This window comes from Pleurodeles waltl, chromosome 1_2 (assembly GCF_031143425.1).
Source record: "Pleurodeles waltl isolate 20211129_DDA chromosome 1_2, aPleWal1.hap1.20221129, whole genome shotgun sequence".
Lineage (NCBI taxonomy): Eukaryota > Metazoa > Chordata > Amphibia > Caudata > Salamandridae > Pleurodeles > Pleurodeles waltl.
Window position 1 is genome coordinate 309,664,619 of NC_090437.1, and position 26,115 is coordinate 309,690,733.

Genomic DNA, 26,115 nt, shown 5'->3' on the forward strand with positions numbered 1-26,115 from the left:
CCCTTACCGCCCAAGGCGGGGATGGAAGGGGAAGACCTTCCCCTTCCATCCCCGCCGCCCCCCGGCAATCCGATGACGTCAGCCATTTGCTTCCAGCGCGTCGTCGGGAAAGGACCGAAAAGGTGAGTCCTTTCCGTTTTAGGGGGGCGGGGGTGGTGAAAACAGACACGGGTGGAAAGGAAAGGGTTTTTCCTTTCCCCCTGTGCCTGTTTTCACAAGATTCCTGCTCCACGATCGGGTGCAGGGCCCGTGATCGTGGAGCAGGAATCTCCACTACACCCCAGGGATTTTTTGTAATAGGTTTATTTCTGTATTTTGCCCCCCCCCCCCGGGGGCGAAAACCACTAGACACCAGGGATTTTACTTTTTGTGTGTATTTTGGGGGCCGCCCCCCCCCCGGGGGCAATTGTTTTTTGTATTTCGACCCCCCCGCCGGGGGCAGATCCACCGATTTTTCGGCGGATCTGCCCCAAAGGGGGGGGGGGGAGGGGGGCGAAAACCACTAGACACCAGGGATTTTATTTTTGTGTGTATTTTGGGGGCGACCCCTTGGGCAAGGGTCGCCCCCCCCCCCGGGTCAATTTCTTTTAGTGTTTCGCCCCCCCCTGGGGGCAGATCACCTTTTTTTCAGCCGATCTGCCCCCAGGGGGGGCAAAATCCACTAGACACCAGGGATTTATTTTTATTGTAAAGTTTTTTTGGGGGGCGACCCCTTGGGCAAGGGGCGCCCCACTGGGGGGCTATTTTTTTAGTATTTCGCCCCCCCCCCCCCGGGGGCAGATTGCCAATTTTTGGGCTGATCTGCCGCCAAGGGGGGGGGGCAAAATCCACTAGACACCAGGGATTTTGTTTTTATTGTTTATTTTGGGGGCAACCCCTTGGGCAAGGGTCACCCCCGATTGCAGACCAGCCATTTTTTGGACGATCTGGCCCGGGGGGGGGGGGGGTGGAAGCACACTAGGCGCCAGGGATTGTGTGGTGTGTGTGTGTGTGTGGTGTGTGTTTGGGGGCACCCCTTGGGCAACGGTCACCCCCCTAAGGTGGGGTGACCATCTCTGCCCCTATTTTTGTAGGCCCATCTGCCCCCAAGGAGGGCAGAAACCACCAATACGGCAGGGATTTTTTTGTTTTGTTTTGTGTTGTGCTGGGGGTGCCCCCTTTGGAAAGGGTCGCCCCCTAAAGGGGGCACAGAGGTGTTGCCCATTTCTGCCCCCCTTGGGGGCAGATTGCCCAATTATTTTACGCCCATCTACCCCCGAGGGGGGCAGGATCCACTTAGGTACCAGGGACAACTTCTAAGTTCTTGGTGGTGTCTTGGTGGTGGGGTGTTTGTCAACTGGCAAAGTATTTGTATTTGTGATTATAACAATTTATTTCTTCTTTTTCTTCTAGTTCAACGCTTTTGCTTCCTTTGCTGTGGATCTTTGCGGTTTTGGCAGTAGTTGTCCTGCGGTTTGCATAGTTGCATGTTTTAGGTAAGTGAAAGCAATTTACTCCAAAGGAGTATTGTTGACATGCATGAATGACATGTTTGTAGGTGGTGTAATAAATCCAGTATTGTGTGTTTGACATTGTCCTTAGATTTGAGCACAGTGATGTTTGTGTTGTCATATGTCTAATTTGCTTTTTTCTTTTTTCTTTTTAGTGGGATATCATTGGTGATTGCTGTGTCTGTGCAGAGTAGTTGCTTGGTGAGTAGCTATTTCAGGCAAGTGAGTGGTATAGTTTTTTGTAGTACATAACTCTTTGTGATAAAGCTACACTTTGTTTATTACTTATTTTAGTGCTAGTTGTTGTTGGCAATCCATTTGTTGTTAGGATCATGGCTAGCCGCAAAGTGACCGCTCAGCAGGTTGTTCACATGCTCTTTGAGTCGTCTTCAGACCATGATTACGACACTGACTCTGCATCTGAGGCAGTGGAAGCAGGAGATTCTGGAAGTGAGTTTTCTGTCCGAGAGTATTCTTCTGATGAGGAAGCTACTCTCAGTGCAGATGAAGGGCCTGTGTTAGAGGAGGACATTGATGTGCCAAGAGTGCAGCAGCCTGGGGCTGAAGGGTTTCCCATTAGAAGACCTGACACCTGGATTGCCCCAAACATGGAGCAGCCATAGTTACCTGCATTTACTGGTCTCCCAGGGTGTAGAGTTAATACGGAAAACTTTTTGCCTGTCCATTTCTTTCACTTGTTTATGGACGATGTATTTTTGGAAGAGATTGTGGAGCAGACAAATGTGTATGCAGAGCAATATTTGCGGGACAACGCTGCCAGACTTAAGCCTCAGTCTAGAGCTACTCATTGGGTTCCCACATATCTGGAAGAGATGAAAAGGTTTTTAGGTTTGTCTTTTTTGATGGGGTTGATCAGGAAGCCATCACTGGCTTCTTATTGGTCTACTAGTCCCTTGATGGCAACTGCTATATTTCCTGCAACTATGACACGTAATCGGTATTTGCTTCTTCTTCGTATGCTGCATTTTGTAGACAATGCTTTAGCCTTGCCACGAGATCACCCTGATTGTGACCGCCTTTTTAAGATTAGGCCTGTCCTTGATCATTTTGTGGATCGGTTTTCAGAGGTCTATGTTCCAGGCAAAGAGATAAGTGTGGACGAGTCTTTGGTCCTTTTCAAGGGGCGTTTAGTTTTTAAGCAGTACATTGCTAGTAAGATGGCACGGTATGGGATTAAATTGTATCTGCTGTCAGAAAGCAGTACAGGATATGTGTATAATTTCCGGGTCTACACTGGTAGGGATTCCAGTATTGACCCTCCTGGTTGTCCGGCCACTTTTGGAGTTAGCGAAAAAATTGTGTGGGAACTTGCTAGACGGCTGTTTAACAAAGGTCACCATTTGTACGTAGATAATTTCTACACTGGAGTACAGTTGTTCAAGGAGTTGTTTAGGGTGGACACTGTTGCTTGTGGCACAATCCGTTCTAACTGGAAAGGCTATCCAAGGGAGCTTGTCTGTAAAAAACTTGAGAGGGGACAGTGCAGTGCCTTGCAGAATAATGAGCTGCTAGCTCTGAAATTTTCAGACAGGAGGGATGTGTACATGCTATCGACCATCCATGATGAGAGTACTTCCCCTGTGGCTGTTTGGGGTCAGGTTGCGGAAGTGCGCAAACCTGCGTGCATTTTGGACTACAATAGGCACATGGGTGGTGTTGATAGAGTAGATCAGAGGTTGGAACCTTACACTGCTCTTCGTAAGTCTTATGTGTGGTATAAAAAGTTGGCCCTACATTTATTTCATTTGGCAACTTTTAATGCCTTTATTGTATACAAGGATTGTTCACCTGAGTCAAGGATGACATTTGTTAAATTTCAGGAGTCGGTGATAGAAAGCCTTATTGTGGTGGAACCGGCAAGAGTTCCTAGAGTAGAAGTGGTGGAGGATGTGGCTAGATTGAAAGATCGGCACTTTCCAGATCACATTCCTCCCACTCCCAAAAAAGGCATGCCCACAAAGAAATGTAGAGTATGTGCCCGGAGATCAATCCGGAGGGACAGCCGGATGTACTGCCCCGAATGCCCTTCAATGCCTGGTCTGTGTGTGCCCAGCTGTTTTAGAAGTTACCACACAAGGAAAAACTTTTGGGAAATACCGTGAGTGTAAGCTGTCTGTTTTATATTTCCATATGTTTCACGGTTGGCATCTCTGTTGTGTATTTAGTTAGAGCTTTTGTGTTTGTAGTTTTGTGCTTATTTTATAATTAGTGGTTTCTTTGTTGTTTATAAATAAAAAAAAGTGATTGTGGTGTGCGTGGGGTGGCGCTTGGCTGGCGGTGTGCGTGGGGTGGCGCTTGGCTGGCGGTGTGCTTGGGGTGGCGCTTGGCTGGCGGTGTGCGTGGGGTGGCGCTTGGGGTGGCGCTTGGCTGGCGGTGTGCGTTGGGTGGCGCTTGGCTGGCGGTGTGCTTGGGGTGTCGCTTGGCTGGCGGTGTGCTTTGGGTGGCGCTTGGCTGGCTGTGTGCTTGGGGTGGCGCTTGGCTGGCGGTGTGCTTGGGGTGGCGCTTGGCTGGCGGTGTGCGTGGGGTGGCGCTTGGCTGGCGGTGTGCTTGGGGTGGCGCTTGGCTGGCGGTGTGCGTGCGGTGGCGCTTGGCTGGCGGTGTGCTTGGGGTGGCGCTTGGCTGGCGGTGTGCTTGGGGTGGCGCTTGGCTGGCTGTGTGCTTGGGGTGGCGCTTGGCTGGCGGTGTGCTTGGGGTGGCGCTTGGCTGGCGGTGTGCGTGGGGTGGCGCTTGGCTGGCGGTGTGCTTTGGGTGGCGCTTGGCTGGCGGTGTGCTTGGGGTGGCGCTTGGCTGGCTGTGTTCGGGGTGGCGCTTGGCTGGCGGCGTGCGTGGGGTGGCGCTTGGCTGGCGGTGTGCATGGGGTGGCGCTTGGCTAGCGGTGCCAGCCAAACGGCACTCCACACTCCCATCAGCTGGTGTGATTCTTGTATCAGGCGTGTGGGCGTATGTAAGTGATGGGCCCTTGAGTGGCGCGGTCTGTCGATGTGAGTGTTGTAATGTGCTGGGCCCGTGGCTGGCGGTGTGAATGGTCTTGTGCGTGTCATGTATGAAAGGTGTGTGAGTGGACTGTAAAGCGGTTGGTGCCTTGTCGCTGCTTTACAGCTCACGAGCTGTGAGTCATTGGTTCACTTTTTTGCCTTTCAGTTATTAGCAGTACATTTCATTTTTGTGAAATCTCTTGTTAATAAAATTTGATCCACTGAACCATCACTCACCCTCGTGCCAAATCCAACCAGTATGTGTGCTAAAAAATGACAAAACCTGCTCCTCTGTAATCAGGCGTCGCAGCACACCTGTGACACGCTAGGTGCCTCGGGTGGGACCCCGATGATGAAGCATGCCACCAACTTGGTTGGCGGGTGAGGGGTCTTCTTCACATAACCTAAGTGTGTTTCTTTTCACAATTTTAGTGTTTGGCACATCACGGACGTATGTGCACACATCAAAATGATATATTACAAAAATACCTGTGTTTGGGGGGGAGGGCCCACCTATGTTTTTGGTCCTGGGTGTGGCCTTCATCTAGGGAAACCTACAAAACCCAGAAACTTTTTTAAACTAGACACCCCAAGGAGTCCAGGGAGGTGTGGCTTGCGTGGCACCCCCAACATTTTCTTACCCAGACTCCTCTGAAAACCTCAAAATTTGCATAAAAAAGCATATTTTCCTGACTTTTCTTAGTAGGATCAACGCTCCAGCACAAAATTCCTACTCCCCAGTTTTCCCCTCAGTCTCCCAAGTAAAATGACACCTCACTTATGTGGGTCCCCAAAGCAGAGTCCGTCTAAAGATGTATAAAAGAATATGCCCTTATAAACTCGCTGTGCTATCCCTTCTATCTCTTCAAGTTTTGGGCCTTATTCTGTTGCAGGCACCTGGCCCACCCACACAAGTGAGGTATCATTTTTATCGGGAGACTTGGGGGAATGCTGGGTGGAAGGAAATCTGTAGCTCCTCCCAGATTCCAGAACTTTCTGTCACCGAAATGAGAGGAAAGGGTGTTTTTTTAGCCAATTTTTGAGGTTTGCAAAGGATTCTGGGTAACAGAACCTGGTCCGAGCCCCACAAGTCACCCCATCTTGGATTCCCCAAGGTCTTTAGTTTTCAAAAATGCACAGGGTTGGTAGGTTTCCCTAGGTGCCGGCTGAGCTACAGGCCAAAATCGAGAGGTAGGCACTGTTTTCTTTCAAAAAATGGGATGTGTCCACGTTGCGCTTTGGGGCGTTTCCTGTCGCGGGCGCTAGGCCTACCCACACAAGTGAGGTATCATTTTTATCGGGAGACTTGGGGGAACGCTGGGTGGAAGGAAATTTGTGGCTCCTCTCAGATTCCAGAACTTTCTGCCACAGAAATGTGAGGAACATGTGTTTTTTTTGCCAAATTCTGAGGTTTGCAAAGGATTCTGGGTAACAGAACCTGGTCCGAGCCCCGCAAGTCACCCCTCCTTGGATTCCCCTAGGTCTCTAGTTTTCAGAAATGCACAGGTTTGGTAGGTTTCCCTAGGTGCCGGCTGAGCTAGAGGCCAAAATCTACAGGTAGGCACTTCGCAAAAAACACCTGTTTTCTTTCAAAAATTTGGATGTGTCCACGTTGCGCTTTGGGGCGTTTCCAGTCGCGGGCGCTAGGCCTACCCACACAAGTGAGGTATCATTTTTATCGGGAGACTTGGGGGAACGCTGGGTGGAAGGACATTTGTGGCTCCTCTCAGATTCCAGAACTTTCTGCCACAGAAATGTGAGGAACGTGTTTTTTAGCCAAATTTTTAGGTTTGCAAAGGATTCTGGGTAACAGAACCTGGTCCGAGCCCCGCAAGTCACCCCATCTTGGATTCCCCTAGGACTCTAGTTTGCAGAAATGCACAGGTTTGGAAGGTTTCCCTAGGTGCCGGCTGAGCTAGAGGCCAAAATCTACAGGTAGGCACTTCGCAAAAAACTCCTCTGTTTTCTTTCAAAAATTTGGATGTGTCCACGTTGCGCTTTGGGGCGTTTCCTGTCGCGGGCGCTAGGCCTACCCACACAAGTGAGGTATCATTTTTATCGGGAGACTTGGGGGAACGTTGGGTGGAAAGAAATTTGTGGCTCCTCTCAGATTCCAGAACTTTCTGCCACAGAAATGTGAGGAACATGTGTTATTTTAGCCAAATTTTGAGGTTTGCAAAGGATTCTGGGTAACAGAACCTGGTCCGAGCCCCGCAAGTCAACCCTCCTTAGATTCCCCTAGGTCCCTAGTTTTCAGGAATGCACAGGTTTGTTAGGTTTCACTAGGTGCCGGCTGAGCTAGAGGCCAAAATCTACAGGTAGGCACTTTGCAAAAAACACCTCTGTTTTCTTAATAAAATTTGGATGTGTCCACGTTGCGCTTTGGGGCGTTTCCTGTCGCGGGCGCTAGGCCTACCCACACAAGTGAGGTATCATTTTTATCGGGAGACTTGGGGGAACGCTGGGTGGAAGGAAATTTGTGGCTCCTCTCAGATTCCAGAACTTTCTGCCACAGAAATGTGAGGAACATGTGTTTCTTTAGCCAAATTTTGAGGTTTGCAAAGGATTCTGGGTAACAGAACCTGGTCCGAGCCCCGCAAGTCACCTCTCCTTGGATTCCCCTAGGTCTCTAGTTTTCAGAAATGCACAGGTTTGTTAGGTTTCCCTAGGTGCCGGCTGAGCTATAGGCCAAAATCTACAGGTAGGCACTTCGCAAAAAACACCTCTGTTTTCTTTCAAAAATGTGGATGTGTCCACGTTGCGCTTTGGGGTGTTTCCTGTCGCGGGCGCTAGGCCTACCCACACAAGTGAGGTATCATTTTTATCGGGAGACTTGGGGGAACGCTGGGTGGAAGGAAATTTGTGGCTCCTCTCAGATTCCAGAACTTTCTGCCACAGAAATGTGAGGAACATGTGTTTTTTTAGCAAAATGTTGAGGTTTGCACAGGATTCTGGGTAACAGAACCTGGTCCGAGCCCCTCAAGTCACCCCTCCTTGGATTCCCCTAGGTCTCTAGTTTTCAGGAATGCACAGGTTTGGTAGGTTTCCCTAGGTGCCGGCTGAGCTAGAGGCCAAAATCTACAGGTAGGCACTTCGCAAAAAACACCTCTGTTTTCTTTCAAAAATTTGGATGTGTCCACGTTGCGCTTTGGGGCGTTTCCTGTCGCGGGCGCTAGGCCTACCCACACAAGTGAGGTATCATTTTTATCGGGAGACTTGGGGGAACGCTGGGTGGAGGGAAATTTGTGGCTCCTCTCAGATTCCAGAACTTTCTGCCACAGAAATGTGAGGAACATGTGTTATTTTAGCCAAATTTTGAGGTTTGCAAAGGATTCTGGGTAACAGAACCTGGTCCGAGCCCCGCAAGTCACCCCTCCTTGGATTCCCCTAGGTCTCTAGTTTTCAGGAATGCACAGGTTTGTTAGGTTTCCCTAGGTGCCGGCTGAGCTAGAGGCCAAAATCTACAGGTAGGCACTTCGCAAAAAACACCTCTGTTTTCTTAAAAAAATTTGGATGTGTCCACGTTGCGCTTTGGGGCGTTTCCTGACGCGGGCGCTAGGCCTACCCACACAAGTGAGGTATCATTTTTATCGTGAGACTTGGGGGAACGCTGGGTGGAGGGAAATTTGTGGCTCCTCTCAGATTCCAGAACTTTCTGCCACAGAAATGTGAGGAACATGTGTTTTTTTAGCCAAATTTTGAGGTTCGCAAAGGATTCTGGGTAACAGAACCTGGTCCGAGCCCCGCAAGTCACCCCTCCTTGGATTCCCCTAGGTCTCTAGTTTTCAGAAATGCACAGGTTTGTTAGGTTTCCCTAGGTGCCGGCTGAGCTAGAGGCCAAAATCTACAGGTAGGCACTTCGCAAAAAACACCTCTGTTTTCTTTAAAAAATTTGGATGTGTCCACGTTGCGCTTTGGGGCGTTTCCTGTCGCGGGCGCTAGGCCTACCCACACAAGTGAGGTATCATTTTTATCGGGAGACTTGGGGGAACGCTGGGTGGAAGGAAATTTGTGGCTCCTCTCAGATTCCAGAACTTTCTGCCACAGAAATGTGAGGAACATGTGTTTTTTTAGCCAAATTTTGAGGTTCGCAAAGGATTCTGGGTAACAGAACCTGGTCCGAGCCCCGCAAGTCAACCCTCCTTGGATTCCCCTAGGTCTCTAGTTTTCAGGAATGCACAGGTTTGTTAGGTTTCCCTAGGTGCCGGCTGAGCTAGAGGCCAAAATCTACAGGTAGGCACTTCGCAAAAAACACCTCTGTTTTCTTTCAAAAATTTGGATGTGTCCACGTTGCGCTTTGGGGCGTTACCTGTCGCGGGCGCTAGGCCTACCCACACAAGTGAGGTATCATTTTTATCGGGAGACTTGGGGGAACGCTGGGTGGAAGGTAATTTGTGGCTCCTTTCAGATTCCAGAACTTTCTGCCACAGAAATGTGAGGAACATGTGTTTTTTTAGCCAAATTTTGAGGTTCGCAAAGGATTCTGGGTAACAGAACCTGGTCCGAGCCCGCAAGTCAACCCTCCTTGGATTCCCCTAGGTCTCTAGTTTTCAGAAATGCACAGGTTTGGTAGGTTTCCCTAGGCGCCGGCTGAGCTAGAGGCCAAAATCTACAGGTAGGCACTTCGCAAAAAACACCTCTGTTTTCTTTCAAAAATTTTGATGTGTCCACGTTGCGCTTTGGGGCGTTTCCTGTCGCAGGCGCTAGGCCTACCCACACAAGTGAGGTATCATTTTTATCGGGAGACTTGGTGGAACGCTGGGTGGAAGGAAATTTGTGGCTCCTCTCAGATTCCAGAACTTTCTGCCACAGAAATGTGAGGAACATGTGTTTTTTTAGCCAAATTTTGAGGTTCGCAAAGGATTCTGGGTAACAGAACCTGGTCCGAGCCCCGCAAGTCAACCCTCCTTGGATTCCCCTAGGTCTCTAGTTTTCAGAAATGCACAGGTTTGTTAGGTTTCCCTAGGTGCCGGCTGAGCTAGAGGCCAAAATCTACAGGTAGGCACTTCGCAAAAAACACCTCTGTTTTCTTTCAAAAATGTGGATGTGTCCTCGTTGCGCTTTGGGGCGTTTCCTGTTGCGGGCGCTAGGCCTACCCACACAAGTGAGGTATCATTTTTATTGGGAGACTTGGGGGAACGCTGGGTGGAGGGAAATTTGTGGCTCCTCTCAGATTCCAGAACTTTCTGCCACAGAAATGTGAGGAACATGTGTTTTTTTAGCCACATTTTGAGGTTCGCAAAGTATTCTGGGTAACAGAACCTGGTCCGAGCCCCGCAAGTCAACCCTCCTTGGATTCCCCTAGGTCTCTAGTTTTCAGGAATGCACAGGTTTGTTAGGTTTCCCTAGGTGCCGGCTGAGCTAGAGGCCAAAATCTACAGGTAGGCACTTCGCGAAAAACACCTCTGTTTTCTTTCAAAAATTTGGATGTGTCCATGTTGCGCTTTGGGGCGTTTCCTGTCACGGGCGCTAGGCCTACCCACACAAGTGAGGTATAATTTTTATCGGGAGACTTGGGGGAACGCTGGGTGGAGGGAAATTTGTGGCTCCTCTCAGATTCCAGAACTTTCTGCCACAGAAATGTGAGGAACATGTATTTTTTTAGCCAAATTTTGAGGTTCGCAAAGGATTCTGGGTAACAGAACCTGGTCCGAGCCCCGCAAGTCAACCCTCCTTGGATTCCCATAGGTCTCTAGTTTTCAGAAATGCACGGGTTTGGTAGGTTTCCCTAGGTGCCGGCTGAGCTAGAGGGCAAAATCTACAGGTAGGCACTTCGCAAAAAACACCTCTGTTTTCTTTCAAAAATTTGGATGTGTCCACGTTGCGCTTTGGGGCGTTTCCTGTCGCGGGCGCTAGGCCTACCCACACAAGTGAGGTATCATTTTTATCGGGAGACTTGGGGGAACGCTGGGTGGAAGGGAATTTGTGGCTCCTCTCAGATTCCAGAACTTTCTGCCACAGAAATGTGAGGAACATGTATTTTTTTAGCCGAATTTTGAGGTTCGCAAAGGATTCTGGGTAACAGAACCTGGTCCGAGCCCCGCAAGTCAACCCTCCTTGGATTCCCATAGGTCTCTAGTTTTCAGAAATGCACAGGTTTGGTAGGTTTCCCTAGGTGCCGGCTGAGCTAGAGGCCAAAATCTACAGGTAGGCACTTCGCAAAAAACACCTCTGTTTTCTTTCAAAAATTTGGATGTGTCCACGTTGCGCTTTGGGGTGTTTCCTGTCGCGGGCGCTAGGCCTACCCACACAAGTGAGGTATCATTTTTATCGGGAGACTTGGGGGAACATAGATTAGCAAAACAAGTGCTATTGCCCCTTGTCTTTCTCTACATTTTTTCCTTCCAAATATAGGAGAGTGTGTAAAAAAGACATCTATTTGAGAAATGCACTGTAATTCACATGCTAGTATGGTCACCCCGGATTTCAGAGATATGCAAATAACCACTGCACCTCAACACCTTATCTTGTGCCCTTTTTGGAAATACAAAGGTTTTCTTGATAGCAATTTTTTACTCTTTATATTTCAACAAATGAATTGCTGTATACCCGGTATAGAATGAAAACGCACTGCAGGGTGCAGCTCATTTATTGGCTCTGGGTTCCTCAGGTTCTTGATGAACCTACAAGCCCTATATATCCCCGCAACCGATAATCTGACATTGCAGGGAAAAGTTACAGAGTAAAACGCAGAGAAAAATTGATGTTTTTTTCACCTCAATTTCAATATTTGTCTTTTTCAGCTGTTATTTTCTGTAGGAAACCTTTGTAGGATCTACACAAATGAACCCTTGCTGAATTCAGAATTTTGTCTACTTTTCAGAAATGTTTAGGTTTCTGGGATCCAGCATTGGTTTCATGCCCATTTCTGTCACTGACTGGAAGGAGGCTGAAAGCACAATAAATTGCAAAAATGGGGTATGTCCCAGTAAAATGCCAAAATTGTGTTGAAAAATTGGGTTTTCTGATTCAAGTCTGCCTGTTCCTGAAAGCTGGGAAGCTGCTGAGTTTAGCACCGCAAACCCTTTGTTGATGCCATTTTCAGGGGAAAAACCACAACCCTTCTTCTGCAGCCACTTTTTCCAATTTTTTTGAAAAAAACGAAATATTCACTGTATTTTGGCCAATTTATTGGCCTCCTTCAGGGGAACCCACAAAGTCTGGGTACCTCTAGAATCCCTAGGATGTTGGAAAAAGAGGACGCAAATTTGGCTTGGTTAGCTTATGTGGACAAAAAGTTATGAGGGCCTAAGCGCGAACTGCCACAAATAGGCAAAAAAAGGCCTGGCACAGGAGGGGGAAAAGGCCTAGCAGCGAAGGGGTTAAAGGTAAGGGAGGAGGAGGAAAATAAAGCCAATATTACATCACTATGAATGCAGCAGCTTTATGTCATAATAGGCCATCATCATACCATGGATGATTATCGTTTATTCTTTCACTGCGCTTAGAAGAGGGAGGACAGCATAGTGAAAGGAAGGAACGTTTAGAAGGGAAGAAAGGCGTTATGAAAAGTGATAGGACATGTACAGCAGCATCACCTATGACTTTTTACACATTGTCAGCCTCATTACAGGTGCCCTGGACCTGTACCTGGTAACTCTGCCCCCTCGAAGTAGACAATCCAGGTGTACTGGTAACTCTGGGGGTGCAGACTTAATGGGGATCACAAGTAGGACCTCAAGATTACACTGTAAAATTAAAAATTGCCAGGGAATCAGAAATATTGCAACTCATTCCACCAGTAATTGATCATTTTGCTCCAGAGCCTCACTCAGAAATGTTTCCTGCATCAGAAGCTGGAGTTACTGGGTTAAACTTGAAAAACTGCAACTCCAATGGGTCAAGTAACTCCCACACCAGCCCACTAGGAACTTATAATCAGGATATTTGTAGTGAGACTGTGCTGTAAACAGCACCTTTTGCCACAATTTTCCTAACATTTTCTTGTGGGAGGTCGCAGGTCGACCGTCAACACCACTGGGGAGGTGCAGGTATACACAAACGTTCAGGCCACGTGGTTTTTAAATAGCGTTAAGAAGCAATTGTTTTGTATAAAGCACTATTTGGCTCCGGGTTTTTTTCAAAATGTTTTTGGCAGGGGGAGGAGGAAGGAAAAAAAATCTCTTGAATTCTACGTTTCCAGTTATTTGGTCTTTACTACAGTGGGAAAAAAAGGTTTGCAACTTTCACAATTTTAGAAGAGATAACTTCGCCACAAATTAATCAATAACCGTTCATAAAACGTTTAACATTTTACAAAGTAAAGCATGCCAAACTGCCCAGTCGATCTCTCCTTCTCTTATTAGCTTGCCTAACTTTTTATTGCCCAGTTAAAAGGATGTTCATTGGCGTGTACAGGGAATTTGATTTACAAATTCAGCAAGAATACATCTTTTTCAGCCTCGGGACAGACAGCTTTATCTGTCTCCTGGTCAGACCAATTGTCTCCAATATATTACATATACATAACATGGGCTTTGGGTCAGCTTTTTCTCATGACTGGATAGCTTTATAGTCTATTTCACTTGCCCGTCCCTTAGTAGATTACTTTTCTCCTCAATCCTGTCTTTGTCCCTCCCAAGAGCAAGTCCTCATGTTGTTATGACTGGAAGAGTTGTGTTCTTCCTCTGCATGCCTCCGGAGATTCTTTTTAAATTTTTCTACGTAGCATTCCCCAGAAGTACAAGTGTTTCCCTTCTCTCTCTCCCCCTCTTTTTTTGACCCCCTCCAGCTTGCTAACTTTGACTTACCCCCACCGGCTCCCCTCTGCTGGGCCACTTGCTCTATTTTTCACACTTTGAGCAACCTTTTACCACTTTTAATTTAATGTTAATTTACTGTCTCAACATGGGCATCTACTGTGTTAGAATGGTAAATTAAAATGGTCACTTGAGTAATGATGCATGTGCATGCCCGTTTTGGGACGCACACATGAACTGCATCACAAAGCAAATTTGCCCATGCTCCATGACACATGCATGTATCACAATGCATCTGTCATACACAGACATATGCAACAGCAGCCATCTTGAAATGGTTTTCTTTTAATAGGAAACCCATTCCAACACTTCTGGCTATGCATGCGCATGGGTTTCGATGAATGCATTCGCGTGGCAGTGGCAACAAGCACTGGCAAAGCCAACAGCTTGGACTTTTAAAGTTGAGACCTATTGTCTTTGCCATGCATGCCAATAAACCAAATTCAGGCAGGAGAGTCCCGATTTTATAAGCCAAAAATAGCTTTATTTTGGCTGTCTCCAGCCTGAAATAACCTCTCCTTAACGGGGGAAATACATTCTCCCGGTAATTTCTTTTAGAATCTCACACTTTCCTCCTCTAAAATGTTGGCATGTATGTGATGTAGCTGAAATGTTATAGTTACCTTCGACGTCACAGTGAGCATTTATATGTGACAATATTTGCATTACATTATTTGAAGTTCAAACGGGTTAATTGTAATGTGGTGCACTGAAAGCCTATATTAAGGTGCATTCACTGTAAAATAGTGACCTAATGTGATGTTGTGTAGCCCTAAAACCTCAAGTATAATCATTCATTTTGACTCCATGTGTTTCCTAATGTTGTCTAGTAATAGTTTTCACTAAAACGATAATGAATTTCTAGAAGAAAATGTTTTAAATGTCATATGTTAGTGTAGAAATGTTATTCGTTATAGTTACTGAAATGTATTGGCAAGTTATTTTGCTTTTGTATTCACTGCAACATGATCTTTGTAAGGTTTAGTAATGATGCCACTACAAATTATGTTACATTTATTTTGTTTAAAGTGAATAAACGTGCCATGTTATTATCATTTGCTTTAGTTCAGCCATATTGATTTGCTAGGCCTCTGACTGCAGAAATGTGAGAAAATTGTTTTCTTTTGCAGTGTCATTTCTTTTAGACTCCGTTCCCATAGAATGTTAGTTTGGAAATAGATGTCCAATTGTTTGATGCATAGAGGGCCTGAGATAGTAGCCTTGAATTCGGTACATGGAGTAACAGAAGACATGGACAATATGCAATTGTTTCAAATCATACAGGAGAGAAAGAGGGATGCCTTTCCCATGTTGGTAACATGAATCTTTCCTGATGTTGCAGCTAACTGTCATATGATGGACTATGATTGGACAGTTAAACCTTCTGATTCCAGTGGTATGTGGACGGACAAATCATCGTTCAATTTGGACTTTAATTTACCATTCCAATGTTGGATGAGCCGCAAACCCCATTTGGACATTGCGCTGACACCATTTGGAATTTGAGAGGTACAGATCTATTTGCCTTTGCCACACACCTGGATGCTAGATGAGAAGACTTAGGGACTGATTTAGAGTTTGGTGGAGGGGTTACTCATATCCCGTCTGCCGTATTATGATTTCCATAGGCTATAATGGAATCATAATATGGTGGACAGGATATCCTAACCCCTTTCACCAAACTCTAAATCTGGCCCTTAGATTTTACTTTTGACCCATGAGAAGACCTGACCAAGCTTCTGACATGCCGACACCTTCCCTTTTTCCTTACTTTTTGCCAACTTTAGTTAGCTTTATCCTGCTCCAGATGTTGTTTTTCCAAGTTTGTTATGTCCTTTATTTCTATTTTTTACATTTTTGCACCATGTCTTGTAGGTCAGCACTAGGACTAATTGGAAACTTTGAACCTTGAAGGGATGCCCACTCGTTTGGACAATTATTTGGATAACTGAGATTTATGCCAATGCTTAGAAGAACTGGCCAACGTTTAGTCTCAGAACATCAGGTTCTGGTGCTTATGTTTTTTTATCGCATTGATAGAACTCTTAGTCTGTTGGATGTTAGTTGTGTGGCCGCATTGGTCATACTGTAAATTGAAATGTTTATTGCTTGTGTATGTCGACTTTTTTTTCAACCCCTTTTGCTAGGGTGCAAAGATCTGTTGACCTCATTTAGAGAATATCTCAAATGCTAAAATGCTACAGCATATGCTTTAGCACTGAAGGATGCTAATGAAGTTCCAGACAGACAGCACATGTACAAGGCAACATCACAAAATAAAATGATGGACGGAGTGTTGAAACATTTCAAACACTCCCCCCCAGTCACAGATCTGGGTTATTCCATTGTTATTTTGCTTGCCACGTCACCCCAGTGCGGAACCAGCCATATGCAAATCAGCCTTGACCCTGCTCCCTATGGGAGCAGTCCAGCCCGAGCTGCCAAGCCAGGTCCTCCCTGGACAGGATTCAAGCATCCTGGGACCGCTTTCAGGGTATCACCCTTCATCAGCCAGGCTAGCTTGAATCCAGTGGCGCAGCAAGCAAGGGACCCAGATCTGGGCATACCCTCGCCACTTAGGGCGCACAAGGCAACACCACAAAATAAAATGATGGACGGAGTGTTGAAACTTTTCAAACACTCACCCCCAGTCACAGATCTGGGTTTAATCCATCGTTATTTTGCTTGCCACTTCACCCCAGTTCAGACAGCATGCGTACAGCTAATGAACTATAGTGTTTATTGCATTTTATGGACTCTGTGTGCAGGAGGTCTCTTCTAGACAAAACGAACGGTGAGGAAAAGGGCTTGGAAAACATAGAGCTTGATGAGTAAGTTGGCACAGGTATGACTTGACACTCTTCCCTATTTTCTGACAATGAATAGTGAGTTAGGAGCTATGCACAGCGCTTTATGACAGACAGACCATGGGACAGATCCACAAAAGATGTTTAGGGTTCCAAAACGTCTCACGTCCTCAAACAGCATCCTGTGGCTTAGGAGAGAGAAAAGTCACTTCAATTGAATGAAAACCTATCACATTTTCAGCTCCCAACCTGTTTATAATGAGGGGAACGACCAATACCTGGGACGGCTTTGAGAGACCACACACCATGAATTATCATTCTCAAAACCCACTAGGACCACAAAACGACACTGAGAGCACCGCTGATCCCTTGCTCTATTTTAGACATCCATGAACGCCGGCCAACACATTGGTACTATTACCAATAGGGAGAGTATATGTAATGCAATTCAGAAACTTCTGTGGGTCCAAATGTCCATTTACTCAAGATTAACAAAGAAGGCATGGAAGTCCAGGGAGAGCTTCATACCAGAGAACAGAAAGTTCTTGCGGTCCAAGAGCAGCAGCCCAGCAGCCCTCACTTACCTCAACAGGGAGTTCTTCAGTTCTTTTGACCCTGGGTGATGGTGGCACCGATGCAATCTTGGGAGGATTTAAGGATGATCAACAGTCCTTCTTTGGTTTCTTTTACAGGGTTTGCGTAGTGGCCAGGGTACTAGAAGGGGAAAAGGCAGTGCTACATTTCGGCTTACTGACTGGATAGGCTGATTAGTTGGTAGCCCAGGAAGGGGCTAGTATCTAGTATAGCCTTTGTCCCCTGCAAATAGTGGTCCTGGAGGCACACAGCCAAATCCAGGTATTTTTAGAGCCAAGTTCCTGAAGTTGACCCATAAGGAGAGCCACTCCTACAATAACTATGACAGGAAGCAGAAGCAAAACTTCAAACTATGGTCGGTCATGGTGGAATCAAGAATTTTGTGACATTTGTTGATCATTTACTTGTGAAGCAGCTGTAGCAGCGCCAGCTTTAGTGCAGTATGAGAGGTGCAGTCGCACCGGGTGCTGACCTGAATTGGGGGTGCAGACCTCAGGGGGAGCTGTGTTGAGCAACAACTTAGAAATGTGCAATTTAAAAGCACCTGCTGAAAAGTTCCTTGTGCGTCCAACCTTCAGGAAACAATTAAAATGTCAAGATAACTTTTGTGATCAACGTTCTTGCTAGCAGCAACTTTGACTCGATATAAAGTAGCACAGAGGGTTAATATGCCTGCTTCAAAGAACAGAACTATATTTTATGTGGACAGCTAAGAGGATTAGTAAAGCCCGCCTTGACAAGCGCTTGAAAACAAATGAATTAATGTATATGAAAGGGGCGCTATGGAGAGATGAGGGGCACATTTGCCAGGTGGTAGTGAGTGAATCCGAGGAGGTGGGCACGGGATGGGAGGCACCAAAAAAAGACTGTTGCACAAGGTGCCACCAGCACTAAAGCCGGCACTGAGCTGTAGAATACCTGCACTTATGGAATTGAACTGCATTTGGTGGGAACTAAGAGGGCTGATCTATGAGAAGCACTGTGGCTACATGCCTTGTTTTTAGGTCTTGTCTACAGACAGTTGCTAGATATTTCATGTTGTAGATCTACTACCTTCAATAATTACAGTGGGCACTGGATCAGTCCATGGCTTTTCAACGGCTGGCTTTCTTGTCAATCTCATTTGTTTGCTTATTTAATGACTTTCCTTACTCTTCTTGTGTTGTCTCTCTCCTGTAGCTTCTTTACCATCTTTATGACCTGATGACTTGTATCTTTGTGTGTCTCACATCAGGGAACTACTTTTTTATTTTTCTTTGAGCACTCCCTGGGAGTGTGTGTTTCATTGCTTTCTCCACATGAGTTGCTTCTCCCCTTACCGCCTTCCCCAGCTCTCCACATTGCGCCCCCCAAGCACTTTGAAATATCTTAAGATAAGTGTTTTCTTTGACATAGTATTCTGAAATGTTTTTTCTTTTACTTTTTTACCTAATGCTTTACAAACAAACATTGGTAAAGTCAATAACTTGGCACTCACATTGTACCAGTGAGACCTGCTAGCTGTGACAATGGTTGCTAAAAAAACACAGACTGTGTACTATTCAGAAACATGCACAAAACTTGCCAAACAGATGACAAGGATACCAACTAGCACCTCCCACAGCAAAGGAGTCGCTAGCCGGTACAATTCTGAATATGGGGCCAAATACTGGCTGATACCCATCCATGCACAAACAGTTCAGCAACAGGCGAGCTCTTCCTTCTTCTGTTGTGTGGTCACAGTGGGGGTTTCCCTGCTTTCAGGCACCCTCTGGAAGAAAGACTGGGCGAAAGGTCAGAGCAAAAGGTTTCAGACAGGTGATGGGTGGATGACCTACAAAGAGTGAGGCCACTTAATAAGGAACAGTGAGAAGGAGAGTGAAGATGACTGATAATAACAGTGATTATGAATGATATAGAAAGAGAATAAGAAGGAGCCAGGATAAGGTGATTGATCCAATATGGACAGCTTACTTCATACATTTGCAGTTGAAGTTTGTATTTGTTCTCTATTTCATTTTATTACCAAAAGTATTCGTAATAATCCGTTATCTAACACATCAGTCACTGCATTACACGTATAAACAAGGAAGAATCCCATGGTTTATAATTGCTTATTAATCATCCTTAAATATGCTTGACAGTTGATTTTAAACTCTTCCTGCTCCTATCGGGCCCCAGACACCGAGCTATCTTGGAGACATTTACATTTAGGCAGACACACATTGTAGGCATGTTCTGGACTGCCATACTACGGTGACAACAGAATGAAGGCCAACAAGTAACCACCACTGCGAAACACCAAGAGTGACAACACCAACCTTTTATTCATTTCATAAGGTAACAGATCACATTTTGACACTTCCTTAAGGAAAGCTTTCTCCTACCAGCTCTACAAATTAGCTACACCAAGACCACAAATGGCAGAACTTGCTAGCAGTAAACAGACCTCACCTTGGCCAGCAGCAGTAACATTCAGGACAGCCCTGGGGATATCCTCAGTCTTCCCTGCTCCCCACAGTGATCCCCTGAATGAATTGTATGAGGGTTTCAAACTTACAGACATCTGACACACCAACACAAAAACATATTCTTTCAACCTCAGGATTTAATATGTAGTGTCCTCGTTTTGAGTGTTAAGCTTTAAATCAGTAGTTTTATTCAAAGCTGCAGCATTATTATCTGCAAATCTTTCTGAACAACTTAGTAAACATGAAAACAAAGTAACAGACTATTAATCAAACATTCCTTTTTACGTTTTCTAATGTTCAAGTAAAAAAAAAAATCTAAGTCTAATCTAAGGCTGTAACGTGGCTCCCTCCCCCATTGATACATCTCTCAAAAAACACAGAGTGCTTGTGAAGTGTTGCACAAGTCAACAAAGTTTGCAACTACAGTATTTGACACATTCAAATTATGGAGACAACGCATACGCATGAAAAGATCTCAGAGGAGGACTCCTAAATTGCACTGGAATGCCAAAATAAAAGCTGCATATTTTGCTTCAACTCAAAGAAGTGAATGGTGGTGTAAGGTGACACAAACATGGAAAGGGGACTCAAAAGACGACTAAAACGCCAGGGAGGGCAGGAACCAGGTAACATGTTTTGGTAGTGCTGCAGCTTTAACTCAAAAATATTTCAGTTGCTTATGGATGGAGGACTTTGCATTCAAAACGTGCTTGAAGAGCTAGGGAAAGCAGACTGTGATCACCTTTATAGCTGCCACACCTTCCCTTATTTCAGTGTCTACAGCCTCCCTCGTCTTTCTTTGTCGATTTTCAGCACCAAAGAAAGTTTACAATAGGTTATTGTGAGATTTATACACAACTAGTTCTCTTTCTTTACATTGTACATTCTAGAATGACCTACTCTGATACATGTTCCTATTAAGTTGTAGCTACTGGTCTACTGGGTTTCATTCAGTTGTGTGCTCTCTTCTAGCTATTTGTCTGTTTGCGCACACCTGTGAAACAAGGCACGCTGTGGAGATTTGCTCTATCAAGGTTCCACTGCTGTAGGCAGCAGTCTTGCTCACTCATCACAACATAACAAGCTGGTCCATTACAGATCGAATGAAAACAGCACTCCAGATCAGATTCAAAAAGAGCACAAGCTTATTTTAAGCTGTCTTTGGGTCAGGTCTCCGAAAGAATTTCCTACTCACACAAAGACCCTGTCTCCTACAGAGTTACAGCAGATGCGAGGTGCAACGTCAACATGGCCTTGGTTACATGTGTTGATAATCATTGACAGGACCAAATTTCCTACAGGCCTGGGTGAATGAGACAAATGTGTAACTGTCGCAGAGGTCAAGCATAACCTTCTTTGCTAGCTTTGGGACAACTCCTCTCAGGGACCGGAGTCCCATCCTCTGTTCCTCGTACCACACACTGTCCATTCCTGTTACTTCCTTGCGGGCAGTCAGATAGAAAGGGGACTTAGCATCCATTTGAGAAGGGGGTCGGTGAGCATACATGTACTTACAAAGTAGGCAGTAAGGGCAACGGCGGACTCCCTTTGAGTGATCGTGGTAAATCTGCCCATAGCACACATTGCTGGCATTGAGTCTATTCTCTCTCTTTACACTGTCTGTTCGGGCAAAGAATGTCCTGTTCTGTGAGTCTTTCAGCAATTCAATGTCACCGTACATGAGGTCTGCGTGCTCTTGTAAAGTCCTCATGTTCAAGTACTGGCTGTTGAATTTGACTATTGTGGACAGCAGGGCCACGGGGCTCTCATCTCCAAGGCATCCAATTCTCCACATCTCCTCCTGATCAGAAAGTGAGAAGTATATAATGTTGCGGGACCGAGCGCCTGCCATGCCTGCCTTGTTCAACACCCGCAGCTTCTCCTTCAGCTTCTGTGAGGACGAGTTGAAGATACTGCTGGTGATGGAGAAGCCTGCACCCGCGTTTTTTAATATGCGGTCCAGCCCTCTGCGGATTGCATGGAGGGATGTAGCCAGGAAGTCAGAGCCATCAGTTTTCTTCACTGTGATGTAGAAGTCCTCCAGCAGCTCATTTAACTTGACAGCAGGGACCTTCAACAAAACAAGATAGAATGTTAGATTAAATTTGCAGTACTTGTGTTTGTTAAATAAACAATAATCAGACAGAGGGCGAGAAGCAACTGCTGAGCAAAAAGCACAAATTCACAAACATTATGCGGTTTCGTCTTCTTAGACTATTCCTGGCTTACAGCTGAAATTTATGAGATAAGCAAGAGTACATTAACTGTACACCTACCTTCTGCAAAATCTTGGTGAATCGGGTTCTTTGCCATTAACTTTCCAGCAGAGATTCTGCACTAGATGGTCTCAGCTTGGGGCCCTGGGAAGTATTTTATTTATGCCTTGATGTCCACGTTTCTTTAAAACTACAACCTTGGCATGGAAGAGATATTCTTGAGGTTGGCTCCACCGTTCCAAATGGTCCGAAATTCGAACTTTGGTCACTTAATAACTGTATACCTTTCTCATTCAGTCATTGAGCTATCACACAACATTTACACTATAAAGGCTTTGATTCTAAAGAGAATAAAATGCACTGTAATGTAATTGGCTATAAGGGAACATAGCATGGCTGTTAACGTAACTGCATCTTTCAAAAGCACTGAACTTATGTATTTTTTCCTCCATTTGAAACATTCCCCAAATTAATGCAAATAACTGTAACCTGTGAAATGTCTGACGCAGAAGTTCGTGATTTTTGTATTTCTTTTAGTTGTTGTAAGTTAAACTTAAAATTGTGAAACAACATATAATGAATGTTACTCATACCTATGAAATACGGAGATCCTCAATTTTTTGGTAGTAGTCTAAATTGGTTTAGAAGTAACAGCATTGCAAAATTACAACTATGAAACCATCCTGATAATGGCAGTCAAGATGAAAACCTAACTAGTTGACTAGACTTCCAAGTTCGTCACCACCAACACCTCTAGCATTACAAGCAAACGAGCAACTCGAATCTACTTTCCCGTCAGGTGTGTGCATACACAATATATATTTAAGACAGTTATGGTGCCAAATTTCCAAACTCCCAGGCACAACAAAAGAGGTGAAACAGGCATAAAACATTGAAGAGAGCACCATCCTACAGGGCCCTCATCCACTGGGTTTCGGATCTGAATTAGATGGGTTAACCTCAGACACCTGCATAAAGTTAATTTCTCCTTAGTCAGGATTCTAGGAAAAAACACAGCTCTATGTATTTTATTCGACATACAGACAGTGTCAAAGTTTTATTCATTATAAGCTAACGTCTTGGTGGCACTGTGAAATTTGCGAAATTGGCCTCCTCCCCTACTGTTATTAACCAATTTTCATGGCTAGACTCGGACGCTCGGAGGTGGGACAGATTTACCTTCAGATCTACCTACCCTCCGACTGCTTGAGACACCCATCAGATTCCGGATTCCCACAAGCTCATAGTCTTGTTGAGGACACCATCCCTCCTGGCGCTACTTCACCTCCTGAGAGTTCCAGTCCATGTCTCCTGAATGCCATTCTGACTTGGAACTCCTTTGGCACATCCCCTATTCCCTTCCCCTATCTGATTGTCAGAATAAGCAGTTTTTTGACTGCAGTTTGTCTTTGTTCACTGTGTTCCTTTTTAACCATATGTATTAATCTTGCTTTCTCGATCACTCTCTCACTGCAGGTCGTGAAGATTAGTGCATGATTGGCTTATTATAATGTTCGTTTAGACTGATGTCTACGCTACCCTGTTTTTATGTTGCCACTAGATTATACTCCGGGTGCCTCACTGAAAGACATAATTGTGTACCAGTAATGTTAAAACCAATAACCCAGATTCAAAAACACGAACGTCCTGGTAGGGAGAGGTCTCTGAGGTATCCTGCAATAAATGGTAATATATTTTTTCCTTCCACACTGAACAAAATACCAAAAGACATGGTGGGATGACATTCAGCTGTGCGGGTGGGTCTTATGTGGGTTTCTCATCATCACATCTGCTTTTCAGGATATTTATAAAACCTGAATGTGGCCCAGAACGCCACTAAGCGTATCTTTCAGAAGTGAGCAAGCTAATACATTGATAAACACATGAAGCAATAAGAGTACCTACTGGTGTGCCTAGAAGAAGAGAATCTTCCTTTTAAAGTTAGAATGGTGTGGTCAAGAGGAGTTAAGTTTGCTGTTGATTTAAAGAACTCAGTTGATTCTGTGATGGTGGAAGGCTCAGAAGCAGAGATCTCAAATTCTTCTGCGGCACTACCAAGGCTCAAACGAAACTTCTCCTCAAGTGACACCATTCTGCAGAAATCATGGCCCCAGAATGGGACAAAGGGGAATAGGTAAGAGTAAGAAGACCAGAAGGCCAACGGGTGAGAAGGTGGCAAAGTGGGAGGACATGGGGTCTTGTGCTGAAGGATAGGCTGAGGCTGAGGAACGTGGTCTGGGTGCTTATGAGCTGGACAGCGGAGTGAAGTAGAGAGAAGTGAAGAGGGTGGCAATCTACAGCTAAACCAAGCTTCTATACATGTTTGGAGTTGCAGTTCAGCTGGCAAAATACAGGTTGGCTGAATGCAGAGGGTGCATGCATTTATTGTGTCTTTGTAGTTTTATATAGTTCAATGTTGACCCAAGGAAACTTTTTTTAGGCATGGGGAGATTAAGGGCCTGATTTAGAAATCAGGGGACGGGTTACTCTGTCACAACCATGACAGATATCCTGTCTGCTAAAATCTAAATCCCACAGGATAGAATCGAAATCCCCCAGGATAGAATTGGATTTCGGGGGACGGGATATCAGTCACTATTTGATGGAGTAACCCGCCCACTGAGTTCTAAATCAAGCCCTTAGTAATTTGCCCAGGATCACAAGATATTGAGCCAAGACCAGGATTCGAACCTGGTTCCCTAGTTCCAAGGTCGGCCGCTCTGACTGTTAGGCCACATCTCTATTCTGATGGAAAAGTCAAAGGCAGAGAATGCTGGTTGCCCTTTCTCAGAGGTTTCCTGCTGATCAGTATGAGAACCCAAATTCTGACTGAAGGAGTTGAGCTGAGTAATAGAATCTGTTAAACCTCGAAGGGACATTTCACCCATACTAAGCTAAATAACTAAAGGCAATTAAAGAGGGTTCTTTCATATTTTCTTCCATCATATTTTCAATTAACAGACCATCAGAGGTCATATATTACTTCAAATACCTGCCCTTAATCAAAAAAACACCATCAAATCAGCTAATTGCACAGACTTAAAAACTGAGGACCTTTAAGTAAGCAGGAAGCTGACAAGATTTATCTGTGGTTGCTAATCCTGCTGCACCCCAAATGCCAACAGCAGATTTAGCCCAAGAGGGTTAAAAAATTCAGGAGGAAAGGTACATTAAGGCCCGTATTTATACTTTTTTAGCGCTGCATTTGCATAATTTTTTTACGCAAAAGTATCGCAAACTTATCAAATCCAATTGTATTTAGTACGTTTGCGCCGCTTTTGTGCCAAAAAGCGGCGCAAATGCGGCGCTTAATTTTTTTAAAAATATGGTCCTAAGTGGCTCTAATAGACAAAAGTATGGAAACAGCATGTCTGCTGGCATATAAAAGACAGATGTATTGTCTTTGCCAATCCTTGTCTATCAGTGTATATGGATCGTTCCAATAGTCTAAATGCTTTACCTGAAAAAACACAGCCCGCTGCACCAAAAAAAAAACGATTGCTTTCTGTAAATACTCCAATCAAGACATAAATAAGAACTTAATATGTGATGATTCAGTAGATTTTAAGATGTAAAATAGTCCCTCGTGTTCTCCATAGGATGTGAAATAATAATCCAAACTGTTGATAGCATGAGGTGAGATGTATATATGTTCTTCTGGGTGGTATCAAAGACCACTCGATGCATATTTAAAGAAATTGTAACAACAAGTTATACAGATTGCTGCGCTGTCAAGACAGAGTGGAACTATTATTACTTACCGTTAAGTACGGTGCCCTGTGAAAAATGGGTGCATTAATTATTTGTTTGATTAGTACAACCTAATTCTATCAACGTGTGCATCGCTTGGCAGTGTAACGTGTTACAGAAAACGTTAATAAAGAAATGTTTAAAAAACAGTAAAGTTAAATCACTGGGCTAGGTAAAAAACACGGCGTAGTGGTAATGTTGATCAGGGAACTAGAGACATAAAGCTCTATTTTCACAGTCAGACATACATGCCTGGGTTGCGTATTAGGTCGAGCAGGTATTTTTAAAATGTGACCAGACCATACCAATGGGGGCCTCCTGGTTCAGTTTAAATGTCCACGCTACGAATGACGTGAATGGGAAAACTATATTGTGTACTGTGAAAGAGCTTTTGCAAGCCATGCAAACACAAGGCCCCCAATAAATACCTTTATGGAGCAGAGTGACTAACGTCAGCAATGACATATATAAAGAACCTGTTTTGAAAGCTAAAGTCTAGATTTATTATGGCTTTGTGCCAGCGTAGAGCGATGAAAGGGGTACATGCTGTTTACAGTGGTGGCCCGTAGTGTGCAGCAGGGGTGGGGCGGTCACACACATACACACTCTCTCTCACACACATACTCATACCCAGCATATACACACGCACCCACCATTCAAAGCATGCATGCACGCAAATTCATACATACACACATGCATGCACCAAACCAACATTACAAAAAACCCTTACTAGGATGCATTTCAGGTGGCAGGAGGGAAGCCTCTGTATTTTTTTGCTGAAGGAAGTGACGTAAGAAAGATCCCGCTGCCTCCTCTGATTAGCTGACCTTGTTCAGCCAATGAGGGGAGGACTTTCTTTACCTTGTCATAGAGTGAATGGGTTGAGTGAGACTTGCAAATCCCTCCCCACTCTATGACAAGCGTCGCTGATGGGCACTCTGCCCTGGACACTTCAGGGCTTAAAACTGTGGCACCTAGGTTGAGTCTATCAGCGTCATCAGGAGGGGGAAGCTCATAGAAGACTTTGCTGGGCTGAGGAGGTCACTCCTAGTG

At 45.1% G+C, this 26,115-nt stretch overlaps 1 protein-coding gene across 2 annotated transcripts in view; it reads right to left on the reverse strand.

Annotated features, from left to right (window-relative positions):
- Nucleotides 1–18,695: 18,695 nt before the first annotated feature.
- Nucleotides 18,696–26,115, reverse strand: part of KIAA1958 (KIAA1958 ortholog) — a 262,828-nt gene continuing 255,408 nt past the window's right edge. Inside the window, exon 6 of one of the 2 annotated variants that reach the window (XM_069238652.1) lies at nucleotides 18,696–21,167. In XM_069238652.1, the coding sequence (XP_069094753.1) occupies nucleotides 20,355–21,167 (813 nt within the window). In that variant the 3' untranslated portion in view covers nucleotides 18,696–20,354. The remainder of the gene's footprint in view (nucleotides 21,168–26,115) is intronic. The other variant, XM_069238644.1, reaches the window with a different exon arrangement.